At 31.1% G+C, this 18,929-nt stretch overlaps 1 protein-coding gene across 2 annotated transcripts in view; it reads left to right on the top strand.

The window, feature by feature from the left end:
- Positions 1–18,572, top strand: part of LOC119829112 — a 56,277-nt gene extending 37,705 nt beyond the window's left edge. For both annotated transcript variants that reach the window (XM_038351501.1, XM_038351502.1), the window contains exons 2-8: positions 3,201–3,427; positions 9,705–9,910; positions 13,265–13,440; positions 13,792–13,898; positions 14,981–15,168; positions 16,978–17,090; positions 17,611–18,572. In XM_038351501.1, the coding sequence (XP_038207429.1) occupies positions 3,234–3,427; positions 9,705–9,910; positions 13,265–13,440; positions 13,792–13,898; positions 14,981–15,168; positions 16,978–17,090; positions 17,611–17,835 (1,209 nt within the window). In that variant the 5' untranslated portion in view covers positions 3,201–3,233 and the 3' untranslated portion in view covers positions 17,836–18,572. The remainder of the gene's footprint in view (positions 1–3,200; positions 3,428–9,704; positions 9,911–13,264; positions 13,441–13,791; positions 13,899–14,980; positions 15,169–16,977; positions 17,091–17,610) is intronic.
- Positions 18,573–18,929: the final 357 nt, after the last annotated feature.

Here is an 18,929-nt window from a genome sequence, read left to right as displayed (position 1 = left end):
AGGACAAGCTACGTTTTATGGATGAAAAACTCCAGCACTGCGAAGTGCAATCGTCAACTTTACTGAGGTCTTCTCAGGGACGCACAAAACTGTTCCATACTTTTCGAATTTCCCATGAACATTGTGACAAAAAAATTTTGTTAAATAATTTACACGTTGAAATAAAGAGTAAAAAAGTTATTAGACTAATAAGTATGGATCACAACTCATGAGATTGAAGGTCAAGAACGGAGACAGATGCGTACTATAAAGTATTTTTTAATAGACAATATGTAAGGCATAATTGTAAAGAAAGAATAAAATGGTCTTTATATCTCTGTAATAATGCAATAAAAACTGTCATTAAATGTAAGTTTTCAGTAAAATAAACAGATTACATTTTATTTTTCAAAGTACATTCAGCATTGGAGTTCATGACAATGTTCCTATTTTCTCTGAAAGGACCTTCCAAGTGACAAAAACAGTATTATCGAATTACTGGATCCAATACTTGTCTTATTAATTCTAGTAAGACACAATCCCTAACGTTAACAACAAGTTATTGTGAGTGTTATTCAAACTAAGGACAGTAAATAGAGTTAACCGAGCACTTCAATGAAAGGACTTAGTTAAGAAACTTACTCTAGCACAGCCATTGCTGTACATATCGCTTATAAAGTAAGTAAACCATGTTTATATAAACTCTATCGTAAATAAAGCATTTTGATTATAAGATACGACGTCTGCTTATTTTCTATTTACAATAAAAAAGTCTCTATCGTTTGTAAAGAAATATGTAGTTAGTTTTTAGAAATTATGAATCACATTTCAGATGTAGTCTATATCTTTTCTACAATTATCACATAGACATGAGGAATGGAACATAAATATAATATATAAATAAATTAAGTATATAAAATATAGCACAATCAAGTCCGCATATATGACAATACACAACTCTTAAAATTTTTTTTTTTGCCGTCGATATTGCGTTCAAACATTACAATTCCCGGAAAAATATGAATAGATTTCCATTGTAAATAAACACGGCATTCGATTTCCATGTTAAAAGCAATATTGCAGGAACAATGGGCCGCGAAGCGGACCAATAAAAACATCGTGTTACTTTTTTAATTTCGACTCTGCGACATATCGTTTTAACGACCTTGCATAATACGCCAGTAAAACAAACCCATACAGTTTTGTTTTTCGGCAGTAAAATTTGCCATATGTTGCCCGTGACGCTACCAAGAGGCCTCCTATTTGCATATTTTATACAGCAAAACAAACGTGTCCATTCCAGAGTCGAATTTATGGGAACCTTTTGCGATATCAGCTTTTGGTTGCGAAGCTAGTGGTATGTAACGCATGTACCGCATAATATATGAACGCATACATTAAAATCTTAAAACCGAACAGATGTATAGTGCACATATGCGCTTTACGCGGGTTTATAAAAATGTACTATTACACAATAATTAAAATTTCAAAACAAATTACAAAAAATCTTTTACCTTTTTAATAACAAACTGGGCGAGACCTTACATGAGTGTTGTTTAAGAAATTCTCGTATGTTATTTATCTTCCATTGTTTATCAGAAAAGAATCCGAATAAATTGCCAATCACGATACGCCCCTGTGTTATCTCAATCCCTATGTGGGCTGACAACGTCGAAGTTTCAATAATTCACACCTCAATCTGTCCCCGTTTATTATTTTATCCGACCTCTCTCGATACAGAGAGCGAACCTTAATCTGTAATGGAATTAGTAAACATATGATATGATATCTCTTCGATTTAAAATATACTGGACTAAAAAAATCCTAACATTTTCTTGTGTTTGATTTTACGCGAGTATTATACATTTAGAAATTAAAAACTTTTTAACGGATATCAAACACGATTTATTCATTATATTACTCCACGTAATATCATATAATTAATAAATCGCGTTTAAAATCCGTTAAAAAGATTTAAATTTCTAAAAAAATCCTACTTTTATAGACAAATAATTAAATTTTGAAAGAATAATGGCATATTGTACGAAAATATTCGCAAAGGAAAAGGCAGTCCCGGTATTTACCCGAACTGTTCTCTAGTGATTAATAAACAAACAATCAAACTCTTAAATATATTAATATATATAGTAATTGGTATCGATAGTGTTGATAGTATAGATGGAATGAATATTTTAACTATTATATGAGTAAGCACCGATACTGTGATTTTTAATCTATTTTTACATACCAAATTATACTAGGCGTGTATAATTCATAAAATTTAAACAGAATTTCTGTTGTAATTTATCAATGTTTCAAAAACGCTGAGTAGACGATAAATGGGAGTGAATTTTAAATATTTTCGCTGACATGAGGGGTGTATATTCTGTGAAATACTTCAAAACAATTTTTATATAACAGCTGGGTAACAGCTATCTAAAGCGCGCAGATTTAAAACGGTAATTACTTAACTTTAGTAGGCCAGAATTCAGATTTATTATTAAGGCGAATTTAACTCTGTCTATGTCTGTACCTGTTACGTTGTTACGCCTGAATAACTAAATCAATTAATATGAAATTTGGTAAACAGTTAGACTACTAGAGTTAGAGTTGTTAATGGGGTTAGAATAAGGGTTGAAAAGTTGTATACAAATCACGCGGGCACAGTGGTAAGCTAGTACCATAAACTATATTCAGTAGACCTCTATAGAAATATTTATTTAAAACACAGAATATTTTCTTATCCAGTTACTCTATTTTCGAAGTTCACATATAATAATTGAAAGAAATCATGTGACTTTGCATAATCTCAATTATTTATTAACTAGCTAGTCGGTTCGAATCCGAGTAGACTGAGAGTTTATACAATGAAAAAGGCTTAAGCTTTTCCTTTGGTAGTACATAATATGTACAATATTATAATTTTGGAAAATTGTTGGGCCGAGGAGTCCTCTGCTCTATTGTTGGCCCAAGGCGTCCAAATCTCTATATCATTGCCTCAGTTTGTTTCAGGATATGAGTGCCCCATGTTAATTCAATTTAACCCTAAACTTGACCTTAAAACCCTGTATGTTTAAAATTTCATCACCATATAATGGTAAGGGGTTAATGAGCAGCTTATGCATAAATGAGATACCAACTTATGCACATAATAAATATCTAAATTTCATTTCAATTATTATACTTATATTATTTATATATAGATTTATGTATTGTTACAGGTAAACAGCCAGGATGTGGTCAAAGACGGAAATATGGAGATGAAACGGCATGACAAGCCGGGCAGCCTGTCGCCCGTGAAGGTCAAGAACGAGGAAGCAGCTAGCAAGTCTGCCAAACAGGAGAAGGAGCTGAAACTCCCGCCAGAGAAGTCGCCCAGTGAAGATGGCAGTGTGAGACAGCGGAAATTGTCCAGGGCTAGCGACACGTCGAAGGAAACTCTTGACAGGTATGGTGTGCAATAAAAGGAATAAAAATGAGCACTAAGAATTAAAAAACGTTGGCTACTTTGGGTACGGTTAAAACGTACAATAAACGCTACGTTTACCATAATTTTAAACGAAACAAACGGATATTACACGAAAACACAATTTGATAATTTCTTTAAGTGAAATATATAAGAATTAAAATTTATTAGCAATAAATATTAAAAAGTTACATAATTTTAATTACTGCTCTTTGTTTTTTAAAGAATTGTATCTTTATGAGTTTATTTATTATATAAATACATTGGAAATAGTAAACTAGTTTCTCCATGTGATATCTATTTAAAGACTACAAATAAGCTTTATAAAACCGTATCACGATGTTGCATAGAAATAACATTTATAAAATCCAGAATATTAAGTAGCAACGAAAGACGTGCATGAATTTAAGATACTAAGCAATACAATCCGTTCTACACAAAATCAGGATTCATTATTTCATAGTTCAATTCGCTTTAAAAATACTCAAGCACAAGGTAATAGACGATCACTATTAAGTGATCTTTGCAATGTGATACAACATCTAAAGTGTGAGCTAAGCGGACACATTCGACCTTCCTGCTATTATCTTCCGATCCCATCTTAATCACTAATGCTCTGTAAAAATAGCATAATTATCCGTAGCGAATTAGGCTTTATAGTGTTAAGTATTAAATGTCGTGATTTTCCCATGTTATATCATAAATTAAGATGAAGTTCCGTATGAAAAACGATATTGATTTTTTCCATGAATATTTTAATGAAAAAAAAATGCAAACTTAATTTTACTACGTAAATCAGCCTAACTAATCTCTCTTATCATAAAACCACGGAATATATATTACAAGTTGTATGTTGTATGTTTTATAGTTCGTGCATAAAACAGCCCCAATGAGCAACCCCATATTAATTATCTAGTATGTAAGTTATAAAATGAATGCAAAAACATACCGTTTAAAACGCAAGCCTAAATTTAATGTCTCGCAAGTCTGGAGATTATTTCACAGCAATATTTATTTCGTCTCAAAGAAAGTAGTCTCTTGTGGTTCCTACGGCATACTTACTCTTTACGATAGGTACATATTTTTTGTAAACAGCTACAGTTTATAAAAATGTTGAATAATGTCGTGTATGTTATATATGAAACTTATGGTACCTACAGAAGAAATTATGCGAATTCTGGATTAATAAAAACCTTAATTATGCATATTATTAATACTCACAGAACATTTGATAAGAATATGGTTTAAATGAAATAAACATCAAATAAAAATCGTCAGTGTAATTCGCATGTCACATGTTTTGATAACTTTGCGTTATTAATCAGATTTCTTGTATATGATCACACTTATAACATAATAATCGCTTTTTAATTCCGAGCGTGTCATTCACGTTGTTGTTTAATGACAAATTTATCTTAGTATCATATTAAATCAGTTAAACTGTCAAGTTAGAATATTATTCACAACTCCCAAATTCCGAACAAAGTTTATTTCTATTTAAATACTTTTTTTTTTATAATACAGTTGTAATAATTTACAAAACTAAATCAACACCTTTGATTTATTTTGTGTCAATTAATTCGATAATGATTTAATAAAATACACAGTATTCATAAATATGCCCAAATAAATACAAGCAATATATACATACAAGCATATGCCCAAATATATACAAACAAGCACACAAATCAAACCTACCACCGTATCATAGATATCGAAGCCTATGATTCTATTTTTAACTGGCTTATTAAAAAAAACAACGGAGGAGCAATTCGCAGCTTTTTCTATTGATAAGATACGGATCTCCAACAATCATGACGTTGACACCTATACAAATAATACTCATACATAAGTTTATATCGAAAGATTGAGTAACATACGTTTTAGTGCAGTGTTACACGAAGCTGTCTTGTTTGTGCGACAGAAGTGAGAATCAACAAATCACGGATTTGTTAGAGAGGTAAATAAAATATATGCCTTTGTAAGTTATTTTTAAGAAAAGATAACATAATTTTTTAGTTATGGTTTGTTGTGAGAACTATTTTATTTTAAATATCACTTGAATAAAAAACGGATAATATAACTTTTCATTCAATAGGTATATTTAAATAAAATACCGACAGTATTTTTAATGAAAAATATTGATGAATTTCGGCAAAATAATGGCAGTACTTATTATTAGTATGATTAACAATTTTAAATAAAATTAAATGAAATAATCCGATAGTAATTAAACTTTTTATCCGACATACTTTAAAATACTAGCTATTATAATATTCAAACCCTAAATATTTCTAATCCCAATACTGAGTAAGCAATGCATTCATATCAGAAATGTTCAAAACACGTTTCGAGTGAAATGGAGCAAATATAATATGTCACAGCAGTAGTTTATGAATTGCCTGTAAAATTCATGTGCAGACTCACAATAAAAACTGTTTTAATAGAAAATAACGTTTCCCACTATAGAATATTATGTTTTATTGGGTTGTTTACGCAGTCGTTAGTTAGTTTTTATGGATGATGTATTTGTCCGAGTACGTATTGTATACATTGAAGAATAAGTGTGACTGATTTGTTTTATATTAGATATCATTTGTGACCGCAATGTTTAACAAAATAGTTGAAATATATGTATATTAATATTTGAAATAATATCTTTATACTCCTTTTACGATTTGTAACGCTTGTAGTTTATACATAATAGTAGTGCTATAATTTAAAAAAAATGTATACATATACACAAAAATGCATAACATCAACAAAAAAAAACATTACACACACTACCATGCATTACGCAATCACATGGATATGATACCTACGGCGTCACACACGTGGCACCCGGCTAAAAATGTTCTAATCCAGACTATAATCTATCTGTGTCGCCAATTTCATACCGATACGATAGACTGTTTTCTTTTCGTTTACGTGCAAGAGTAATAAACATACATCCATTATTACTTATAAATTTAATTTGGGTTTAAAATATTATTAGTGTAGTCTTTTATTTATGGTTATGGTCAAATTATAACCCCTGGACGACCAGTCAATGCATACGTCATGGTAGGGTCATATCATCGTATTTGAATGCAGAACTATACAGAGTACAGACCTATAAATAAATTTTTAGACGACTGTTATCGCTATTATTTGACAACAAACTATAATAAACGAGAACCTTTTTTACCTAATTTTACGTAAAAACTGTGCATATATGTGAACAATATTTTGAATCTCCGAATGAGTTACGAGTAGTCTCTGAATAATAACTACGTGTTGTCCCCCGAGAAGGCTCATTTTATTTATGAGTTACTTTCCGTCGTGACTACCAACATAAATAAGTTTTTACAATATCCATGAGAGCCATATTCCACACCACAAAACATGGTTTCCAGATCTGTAAAACTAAATTTTACGAAATATGTGAATTTTATTTATAGCATTACTATTATTAATAATTATTATATTTGGAAGTTCGAATAAGAAGTATTAACACTATGTAAGAGTATTAATACAATTTTACTTACTAAATACAGGTATCGTCTTTTCAAGTATATTTTGCCTCTCTACCATTGTTAGCAGTCCTAGAATATAGATATTGTCTAACTATTTTATATTGTTTGGGAAATTTTACATATGGGATATCCCAAGCCGTCGAAGGTAATTTCATATTCTTACTGATAAAACCACGCACATGGTGTCATGTGTCACCAACAAATTTTCATCGAATGATGGAAATATTTTATAAACACTTGTAGTATTTTGATTTGTCTGGCCTTAGAATTTAGCGGCGACCGAAAGAAGTGCATAAATTTACATTTTGGAAAATATGTAATATCTCAAGAATAAAATAGTATAACAATGCAATCTTATTTGTTGTTTGTCACGTTTTTACAACGGTTTTACACATTATTTTTAGTTAGAGATAAAATCAGAGATCAATCATCATTAAAATAAAAAAGTAAATAAGAGTCACTGATAAGTTATTTTTATCGATGAAATATTTAGCCACCGAGTATAATAAGGCTGTACTGTACATTAAAACGAATACATCATTTTTCAATTCTCAGTGACGGTACACATAACAAAATGCTATACGGTTAAGCCAATTTAGGTATGAGATTTGTTTTTATTTTTACATTCGTTGCATGTGAGATCGAATCATTTATTGTACCCCTGAATGTTGTGACTATGTTTAACTAATTGTGTATATTATGAAGTACGTATTCTTTAAGACATGAAAACCAACGCGGCCTACGTCACTCTTTTTTTAATTTATTTCTGTTATTTATAGCTAGTGTTAGTTTTTGTACAGTTTTCTTTCATCATCACATATTTTATGTAAAACTAAACCCGTTTAACTTTCATGAACCCCCCATCAAATTGAAATCTGATTAAACATTTTTATTTTAACCTCGAAACACGTATTATAGGCGTAATAAAAATATTGTACTTCTCAAAAAAGTGGAATCCCTGAATCCTTTTTTTATCTAAAATGGGTTCTTCTACTCTACCTCGATTATGTTGTTTCTGAAATCGGATCTTAATAGATCGCCAATGTGACCGCTCCTATTATTTGCAAATCAAAGTGATTTCACATCGCCGTGACTATCTACAAAAACATTGTTGATACAGATAGATACGTAAATTTGCTTTGCGGAAAAAACATGTCAAATATCACATATGTGAGATAAGACGAAAAAAAAACATGCGATTATAAATTGTCCTACCTCCAAGATATCTTATATTTATAGGATTACATGATGACGTGATTTCAACGTAGTTTTAATTCAAAGGTCGAGGGATAAGTTATCTTTCTTCAAACTTTTTAAAGAGCTTGCATATATAAAGCATATATAAAAGTGTCCATGTGTACCTCAAAAACAATATCACTCACACTTAAGTAATATGCAAAAACGTTTGACTTTAAAACCGTTTATATACCTGCATTTTTGATATCTTACTTGAAGCAATGTACCCATCAACTATATAGCAACTGAATTATGATTTTATTAGGTATTTTGTTTATTTACCTAAATAATCTAGGCAGTTAATAACTAGTATTCCGTAAGCGATCATCGATAGCTTGATTTAACTCATTTGCATATTAATGTGTAGCTTAACGTAACAATCAAATGCTCCATTATATATTGGACTTAAAAAAAATTGAGCAGTGGCTTGGATAATGAGTCTTATTGAGCTTGATCTTGGATAATAAAGTATTATTCAAGGTATTCATCTAACTGCACATTAAGAATTCAAATTTTTCTTTGCAATAGAGTTTACGCCCATATATGTGTCTATAACTATATGTGTAATTTATCTGTCTACTAGCTGCGCCCGCGGTTTCACCTGCGTAAATCCGTATACCGTAGGAATATAGGGATACAAAGTTGCCTATGTTTTATTCCAGTTGTCCAGCTGTCAACGTACCAAATTTCATTGCAATCGGTTCAGTAGCTTTTGCGTGAAAGAGCAACAAACACACACATCCTTACAAACTTTCGCATTTATAATATTAGTAGGAAGTAGGATGACTTTAACAAAGATCTCTAGTCAATTTAATTCAGGAAAATGAAACATATACAAAAGTTATCGATAAACAGACCAGCCTCACTGCAGGTAGAATATCATTATCAGGGTATGACAAAGTCATTAAATTTTATTGTAAACAGCAAGATGAGCAAAGATTATTGTTATTGCAAAAGGTAAATGCTTCTCGTTTATGTAAATAGAGCTATTTGCTTTTTGTACCTTGTGAGATTATATAATATATCACACTTATTCTTTAGATTCGAAATGCAAAAATTTTAAATAATCTTCATCAAAATTTGAATAAATATAACAATGTTTGCACATTACTTCAAACAAGTATTGATGTATCTCAAACTCTGATAATTTCGTCATAGAAACATTTATATTGAACATTCAAAGTGGGTAATTTAATATATATTCATAAACAGAATCTGGTTTTGCAATTATCTTTGAGGTTATCATGAAAAATATTGTATATTATATTATTAATAGATGACCCGGCAAACGCTGTTCTGCCATACTCTTATCATTTAGGGGTATGAAAAATACACGCCGGCCGATTCTCAGACATGCGTATTGGTATATGCACACAAAATTTCATAAGAATCGGTCCGGCCGTTTCGGAGGAGTTTGGTAACTAAAGTTGTGACACGGGAAGTTTATATGTAAGAATATATTACGTATCGTAAAAATTTTAGTATACAAATGCCCCCATTATCCACAGGCAGGACTCAAAAGCATCCCTGAGTCCAAAGGTATCTCGAAAATACTTCACAAACTGGAAGCAGGCATGCGATAAGACCAAAGATAAAACCAAAGAACTTCTTAAGCGTTGGAGGACGTTACCAGAGGGTGAGGCAGCTGTACAGATGCAGGAAGCGGGGCATAGTGAGGAAGAAAAACAACACGGATGGAGCGTACACGTTTGGAGTAAGTTTTGAATCACTTTTGAATTATAACCATCATTGAATATTAGTTCTTAATTCGGGAAAAACCTTCTCAATACCTATACCGGGTTTATCGAATCAAAATTGGAACAAGAACCAAGTTAACCGCTTTATATACAGGCATTGCGTAATAATTAAGCAGTAAGCTATTTACAGGCGTAATTGGTACGTACCTACTACACAAATAATCTTGTCAAATGTAAATGTAGTAGAAAATGAATAATATTAAATTCACGCACACACACTTTTTTTTAATGTAGTGTCTGGTTTTATTACCATAAATTTTATATTTAGAAACTCTTTCTAGTTTAAAACCACAAACAAGCTCACCAAAGTCAATGGGTTTGACAAGGAAAATTTCTGTAATCCCGTAGGCTTATTATAATGACGATTTTTAATCCGTCGCTAATTAAATTTAAGCATACGTGAATTCAAGTCATGACTAAAGAGTCTAAACTGAAAGATAATGAAGTTGAAAAGCAACAAAACAAAAATAAAATGGTTTCAAAACCCGAGGAAGAGGTTATAAAACGCGTTACTAGGAATAGTAATATGAAAGAAGAGGGCTTCTATAAATTCAAGAATATGATGACGCGGAATGTTAAAACGCAAAACGAAAATGGAAAAGTTACTAAGCGACCAAAGAAAGTGATGAAAACACAAAAGTCAAAGAAAAAGCAAGCGAAACGCATTTAAAACGGTAGTCGTATTTCCTCTGAATTTGTAATTTAATGTTAATAAAGTCCTCTTGAACAACGACTGCAATTATTTCATTGCACACAAATTAATCACTTATGATGGGACAAACATGACCATATTTCATAATAATTCGTTGCAGTATCTGCTTTAAGCGTTTCGTAAATTATTACTATCCGAGCGGATACCGAACAGCGAATATGGCCATGTTTTATTCTTTTTGCATTTTCATTTGAGCTGAAACGTACTGTAGAATAAAGGAATATTCGAGCCGAACTAGCGTTTGATTCGTTTGTATTCCGTTCATGAAATATTAATCGAGCTACCACTGTTTACTGAAACTTATCTAGGTTAGCCTTTAATTCGTAACGATGAAATAGAACTATTATGAATAATTGTCCTGGTTTTATAAGGTCTTGATCAACAAATGGGAAATGATGATTGCTTTAGGTACGTGTGTATGAAATGACAATTCTTCTATCATTTTTTTTTTATTTTTAATTTTTATGTAAACACGGGTTCACAAATCTATTTACTTGTAACATCTGCAATCGCCCATAATTATATCACAGATTATAGTGTACTTATACGATAGATACCAAGTTCTAGAATTATGATGGTACAAATAATGAATAAATGAAACTAGTTTATTACAATCTACATTCGCTATATGTATCAGAAATAATGGATGTTTCGACAAAACGTCGAAAATATGAAGATAGATCACGTATCAAACACACCGGTACAAAAGCACTCATGAACTTTATTGAAAACCTCTGTCCGAATGGTGAGATTTACGGCAATGCACGTTTACGAGATCGTATAACACGTACCATTTCAGATGTAGCCTGCAAGCCTTTGTAATACTAAACTGTTACGACGCTTTGTATATCTTGTTTTTCTTTGAAGCACGCTGCTCGTTTGCGTACACATCAATTTGCTAGTTTCTTTTAGACTTTAAAGCCACACAGTTTTAAAATCAAATTAATCAATGTGTATTGTGTTTTTTATCACGGTCTTTGTAAATAAAGGTCGCTTGAAGATGTTTTACGATGAATGTACAAAAATTATATTAGGTATCTGATTCCATCAAATCCTCAAGCCATTATATGTATACCCACAACAGTTATTGTATCATTGCCTTATCATTTATTCAATAAATTATAATAGGCTTAATAATATTTACCCTTAGTTTAAAACGTTTAAAGCAAATAATTATGGTTATTATATATTTTTTCTTATCAAGTTACAAATATGCTTAATTAGTGATGAGATAAGAAAATTATGAGTGGCATTCATTCAAAGAACTCGTCTGTGATGAACCACCAGCACATATAAATATCAAATATACCTTTATTTAAGATACAGTATGGTGTATAGATTACTTAAATGAAGTTTACGTTCCGAGAAGCTATGTATATGTAAAAATTGTCGTATTTGTGTATGTATTAATACCCATAATTTAAATTCAATTTTAAAATAAAAGTCAGCTAAAAATATTTAAATAACATAGTTTTACCTCGTGCCAACACATGCATTTCAGCAGGCGAACTTTATTGCAAACAAAACTTTTTATTAACATTAACTAAAAACTGGAGGAGCTGATGGAAGTTTACAAACTGTAGTCATTGTTGTAATTTTGAATATAGAAGCCCATTAACCCTTATCCTCTACCCTGTGTGAATCGTTACATCTCTGAGGAATTTATAAAGAATAGGAATCTCGTTAGATTTTTTTGAAAAAAAAAATTGAATATATATATAGTGCTAATAATTCTTCTATATAAGAATAACATACTAAACCTATGTTAGATAAAAAATACTCTACAAATGATAACAAAATTGTATATCAAACGCTAAACCTAATATACCCGAGTAGGTACTTACAATTTCAGCCGTGATTGTGTTGTTAGCGTGTATTTCACTGGGGTAATGTAATTAGAGTAGGTACCTAAGTCACAGACGTCAAACGGCAGTGATATGGGACACGCGAACCGTATAATGATGTAAAATAACGGATGTAGGTGCTTTTTAATTCAACGTAAAAAATTGCACGTAAGGAAACAATTACATAATTTTTAGTTTGGATGAATAAATCAATATATCCATTATTATTATTCTATAGGTATCTTACCTATCGATTAAACACGTTATTTATAAAAATATAGTATAAGTTCGTGATACCACAACCATCGCCTAATCGATAGATAGATTAACAAATAATCGATTAATGTTGAAGACGTAATCCATTCATTTTTTTATTAATTTATACATTATACCATTCCTATCATTACAGTTTAGCCAATGCAATGGGATGCTTCTTGATAAGCAGCTGACGTAATCTATACTAATATTATAAAGCTGAAGAGTTTTGTTTGTTTGTTTGTTTGTTTGCACGCACTAATCTCAGGAACTACTGGTCCGATTTGAATTCTTGTGTACCACGATCGAATCCGGGACGGACCGCTAGTGTTAATATAAAAGATCTATAACTATCGATTACTGTCCAAACATCAATCATTATAAGCGTAAATAGATATCAAATTATCCACCAGGATTTATATAATTTGATATCTATGTATTAATTAATACGAAATATCAAAACAAAATTTTGTATCAAACAATTAATTTCCTTTTAACAGCCACATGGGTGAACCGGTGCAGCGAAGACTTAGAATGCTTAGATTTAGAAGAAGAGCAACCCTTGGCGCAGCTGAGCCCAGTGCAGACTGATAAAATGACATTGTTTTTCACCGAGCTTTTGGATCACGACCGCGATGACGTCATCTGTGATCAAGATTTTGATGGGTTTTTTGAGGTTATATTCTACTAGAGTATTGTTAATTCATAGGTTTTATAAAAAAAGAAATGTATATAATTAATTAAATGTTTCAATTAGAATTTAAATATTAACCCAAATTCCCTTACATTAAAATTCATTACGTTCTCAAAATTCAACAAACATCAGAAAGCTATTTATATTTATTTCTATGCCAGTAAAATGACTTAGCAATTACATTAATAGATTTCAGAATTCACAAGTTCTGGGACGAAAATCTTCAAACGACTCTAGTACCATCATAAATAAAAGTGACTTAAACTTTGCAAAGTTGAAATAAAAGCTTTATTGTGCAGCAAAGAAATAGGAACAATTAAATGTAATTTACAGAAGCTGGCGCACTTCGCCGACTGGTCGCCTAACTCGTCCGAGTTTCATATTCTTTTGGAGGTGAAGAGGGAGTTTATCGAACATTTCCTCAATCCGTTGCCCACCAAGTGAGTCCATAGGTTTAATCTAGCTAAACATATACACTGCGTAATTCATTGTATGTTACTGTTGCTAAGGGGATACTTTCGCTTCTGCCTTCGTTAAAAATTATAGTAAGAATCTTATCCTCATTAGTGACCAGTGTGAAACACAACTAACAGTAGTTATCTCCGTCTGCATTTTTTGCAGATTGTCTTTGCTTAACTTTTATTATTTTTGTTTTAAAAATATCATTTTAACTGACAACCCGGAACTTAACCGAACCGCATTTGCTTTATAAAATAATGATTTCCGTTAGCCCTATAATTGAATTGCAAGTTCATAATTTAATCCTCATATATCTGGTGTAAAAAGCGTATATCATTATCAACTGATACATTCATGTGACAGATTCGTTTGGTGTACTGGTTAGAAGTTTTGTTGTTGAATCTATGTCAAAACTGGGGTGGTTGTACGTGATTGGAAGGTAAATTACACATTTCCCGCTAAATGGAGAGTAAAAAATATACGTGACACCAAGCTGCCTTTAAACCTTTCGTTGGATTAAGCTTTCTCGGAAGTTTAATTTTTTAAAAATACTTGTTCATTTATATTCTCGTAAGCGTAAAGCCCTGAAACAAAATCGTTCTTACATATGAATTTAAAACAGACATTTTTACACGATTTTGCGAGAAGGATTTAGTAGGCATGTTTTTATGAGTGGTGAGTTCATTGCCAGTATTAGGTAGTAGGCTTGATCGATTAATCTTAAATGGAGTTGAGTGGTTTTATTATGATATCGCTATTGGGCGTAACAATATTCAAAAAAAAAATGCGGTTTTATTAGCTCCCAACTATCTGTAAAATTTATTTGATTATGAAACGGCTTTAATTATTTTTATTTTTTACGTAATCCCCATAGTTGTCTCTCAACATATTCAAGAATGTTCAATGAATTCAAGAGGTTAGCACTAAACTAGGTTTCACTGTCTAGTAAAAAATGGCTATTATTTATCTTAGTCTGCCTCTTCTTTCGAGTCAAATATATTTATATATAAGGGCGTTTCTAAAATTATATTTATAATATTAATATAACATTTGCTGACACCAGGTGGGCAGAGTTGCCATACTACAGACGGGTTTGCGGTCCGGAAGCTGGAGGGTTGCCAGGGCGAACAACTTTAGAAGGCTGGCTCGCAAGGTGGGCGCTACTGCTCAGCGAATTAAACAAATTCGCTGATCTCCCACTCTATCTGCAATATTTTTGCAAGATTTTGTTCCATGTTGTTGATAGAGCAGGTAAATTTTTACGCTAATTTTATATCAGAGGTACATATAATCGGTTGCAAAATTTGAAAGTTTTTTGTAATGATTAGTACTTAACCTATTTTTAGAATTATTCTATCTATGAAAACCTACAACATTTCTATGAATAAAATGGTAACGACTTAAATAGAAATAGTACTTTGAGCACCTATGAAATAGATTTATCATTAAAAATATTCAATGTAAAACGATTAGCGAATTACCTTACTATATTTAAATGGGAGTAGGTACTTATTGTACGAAATATCGACAAAAAGATCTTGATGAAATAACCGATGGATAAGATTAATTTGACGTAACCGTACCTTCGGTTGGCCTTAGGCACTGAATCACGATAATTACGACCGTGAAGCCGTACGAAAACAATCTTTATGCGTTTAGAATAAAATTCAAATTACCTACATAGATAAAAATCATTCAGCCTAAGAGATCCAACGATCGTTCAGAGAATTGATGGACAATTAACAACGTGTACCTACACTAACGAATCTAATGGCCTTTCGCTATAATTAAAGTATGTACTTATTATAATTTAAAATATTTATGATGTTAAATAATATTGAAGTTTCGCTGAAAGTTGTTTTTTACGAAGTAAATAATTACAATGGGTAGTAATAATGTAAAAACCTTATCTTGTCTTTATAAACTCAAAAAGTACTGACCGATTTGGACTTATTCCTGTATTAAAATATTACATATTTTACATGTGTTTTTTTTTTGTCCCGGGTCAAACCTGAGTTGGGTTTAAGAATCTTAAAACCACTACAGTAGAAATTAGCAACAATATGTAATTATATTTTTATAATTATTGGCGTGTTGTATATGTTATACAACAAATGGTCTTAAATAATATAAAAAAAAGATTTCCATTTAAAACCACGTCCCTACTCATACATCAACGGATTTCAAACTTGGCAATTGAATTGAAAATGTTAGCCAAAATTCTACTTCGTTGCATACGAGTTCCTATTTCTTCTTATTCTTATTATATTCTCTCAGCCTCTTTGTTCCAAGTTTAAATCCGACGGCGGCCATTCACAAAATAAAATATAAAACATACGATGCACAGCCAAGTGGATGTGAGATTTGGGTGTAGTAAAATTGTATTCAATTTTAAAACTTTTATTTAAAGCACCTAAATGCAGGTGGAACAAACAGAATGTATGAAATTCAACAAGTAATATATTATTATTTTTTTTTAAATACGGTTAATTTGAACTTCAGATTTAACGTCATGCATAGCTGAGCTAAAAGAAAAATAGGTTAAAGGCTACATTATCGGATAATACTAGTTAAAACTTACAAAGCTTAGGTTAATTGACATGAATTGCTATACGTTTAAATGTTTTGCTTTCGAGTGTAATTGAAAATAATTTGTAGGTATCTACATATTACTTACATAAATACATACCTAAGACCTTAATCCAAAAAAGCGTATCGCGTTTCAAGGTAATAAAAATAATAATAAAACAGCTAATAACGAAGTTATTATTTCATTTTCATTCGGCTTTTGAGTAAAATATTTTACGCACTACTATGCCGGATGCAATTCCATTCAAAAATAATATCACATATACAGCAGTAAAGTGTAGATATTAAATAAAATATCAACAAAAATTCGTTATAATAAAACAATACCTAATATTGAAGGAATTTTGGATGTCGATAAAATGAAACTAGCACTGCACAACAGAAATTCGTATTCGTATTATATTCATTAGAATAGCACTGATAACATAATACTTTACTAGTATTTATGAATTGTTACTTTTTCTATTCCAGGCGTTGGTGAAATAACAAAAGACGCTCTAGCATCATTCTATCGTTCCGTAATTGGTCTGCCGGCGACCAGAGTTGATGAAATCATTGACACAGCGTATGATCGGATGACGAGCGTAAGTTGTAATACTATATAGATAGTATTAAATCTATACTAATATTATAAATAGGAAACATTCGTATGTAAGTATGTTTGTTATGTTTTCACACCAAACTTTTCTGGACCGATTTCAAAAACTATTTTACCATTAGAAAGCTGCAACTTCATTAAATGACATAGGTCATAGACTATATATGTACCTCGGGCGAAGCCGAAACGAAAAACTAGTTGATAAATAACGTAAGATACAATTTATTTTTTTACGCCTTCTGATAAATTGTTCAACTCTATTTCAATATTAAATTATTTACCTGCACATATTTTCAAACATTTTTTACGCAAAATTTAATTGCTAGTATTTTTCCATTTAAATTTGATGAGACTGTACGATTGATTACGCCTCTTAAATTGCTTTTATCAGCCCCTAATTTACGCACTAACTAGACTATAGTTTAGATATAGATTATTATAATTAATCTATTTCTGTACTAAATTTCATGTAGACGATAGTGATATATATCTTTTTTTTTTTTCAGAATACGTACTTAATCTTAGATTACGGTACGTTCGTGCACTGTTACATCAACTGGCTGATGGGAAAGAATCCAAATGGACCTGGACAATGGTTACTAGTGCCTCCAAAAGACTCCCTCCCTCAACCGCCATTTCCAGTAGACTATAGCGCTTTAAACACAGAACCGGCCAAGTTAGAACCTTACGCGCCAGATAAAAAAACAAACAGGCATTCTGTTATTGTATAGATAATGTTATTTTATAATATTCAAATTTTATTAATTAGGAAGTGTTCGTTCGCATATTATGTCAAAAAATTGTTTTTATGTGCAATCGTGTAATTTAAAGTGATTTTAATATTGTATTGACCGCTTGCACAAATTTTGTATAAGTTTAATTATGTGGATAAAAGTAAATCCTCCATAAATTATTATTATTTATTATTAATATTTATAAATGTAAATTATATATTTGTTGGCATTTTTGCTTAATGATTACTTAATAAACAAAAAAAAACTTTAAAGGAAACTTTCTCCTCAACGCTTTCCTTTCGAGGTTTAAGTTCGCTATATGAAACTGAAACTGTGCTTATATATAGGACTCTACTGAAATATAGTTAATACCCTGCGATAATACAATGGATCTTAAAGACTAGACAACATTTTTCTACTTTCCTAGGTCCATGCTTGTAAATTGAAATGAAACGCTTTACTTATTTATATATCTCTGGTAATTTTACCAACGTAATTATATATTTAGGTATAATATTATATCATTAAGAATTAACTGTACATATTAGATAATAAGTACGTGCACAACACGGTAAGCGAGAACTGCCTTAAAGTAAGCCTCCTCACCTTCACATATAGCCTTATTTTGTACCTTAGAAATAGTTTATGATATACTTAATGTAATGTCACTGAATAAAGAAATTTATTAGAAGTGCCTTCTTTCTTTCACCTATTTGAAGAGAACAAAATGGCTTATTTATCCTTCTAGCAACAAAGTTTTTAGGTCCATAGAATTTTCAAATCTATTCCAAAGAAACAGGTCAAGATATAATAAAATACGAGTACTTATTATCTTAATCTTAATACTCGTATCTATAATCCTACTGATATTAAAAATATGATAGTTTCTAAGTATGGATGGATGGATGTTGGATACGCTTTCACGCGAAAACAGCTTATCGTAGATACGATACATAAACATACAGATGTATGCAATTTGGTACAGAGATAATTATAGTCTGAATTAGCACATAGACAAGCAATAGCTTTTTATCCGGGTACCACGCGAGTGACGCTGCGGGTTACAGATTAGTTTTTCATGTTATATTATA

This window comes from Zerene cesonia, chromosome 9 (assembly GCF_012273895.1).
Source record: "Zerene cesonia ecotype Mississippi chromosome 9, Zerene_cesonia_1.1, whole genome shotgun sequence".
NCBI classification, from domain to species: domain Eukaryota; kingdom Metazoa; phylum Arthropoda; class Insecta; order Lepidoptera; family Pieridae; genus Zerene; species Zerene cesonia.
The sequence above is the reverse complement of the archived record's forward strand: the minus strand, read 5'-3'. Positions and strand labels throughout refer to the sequence as shown.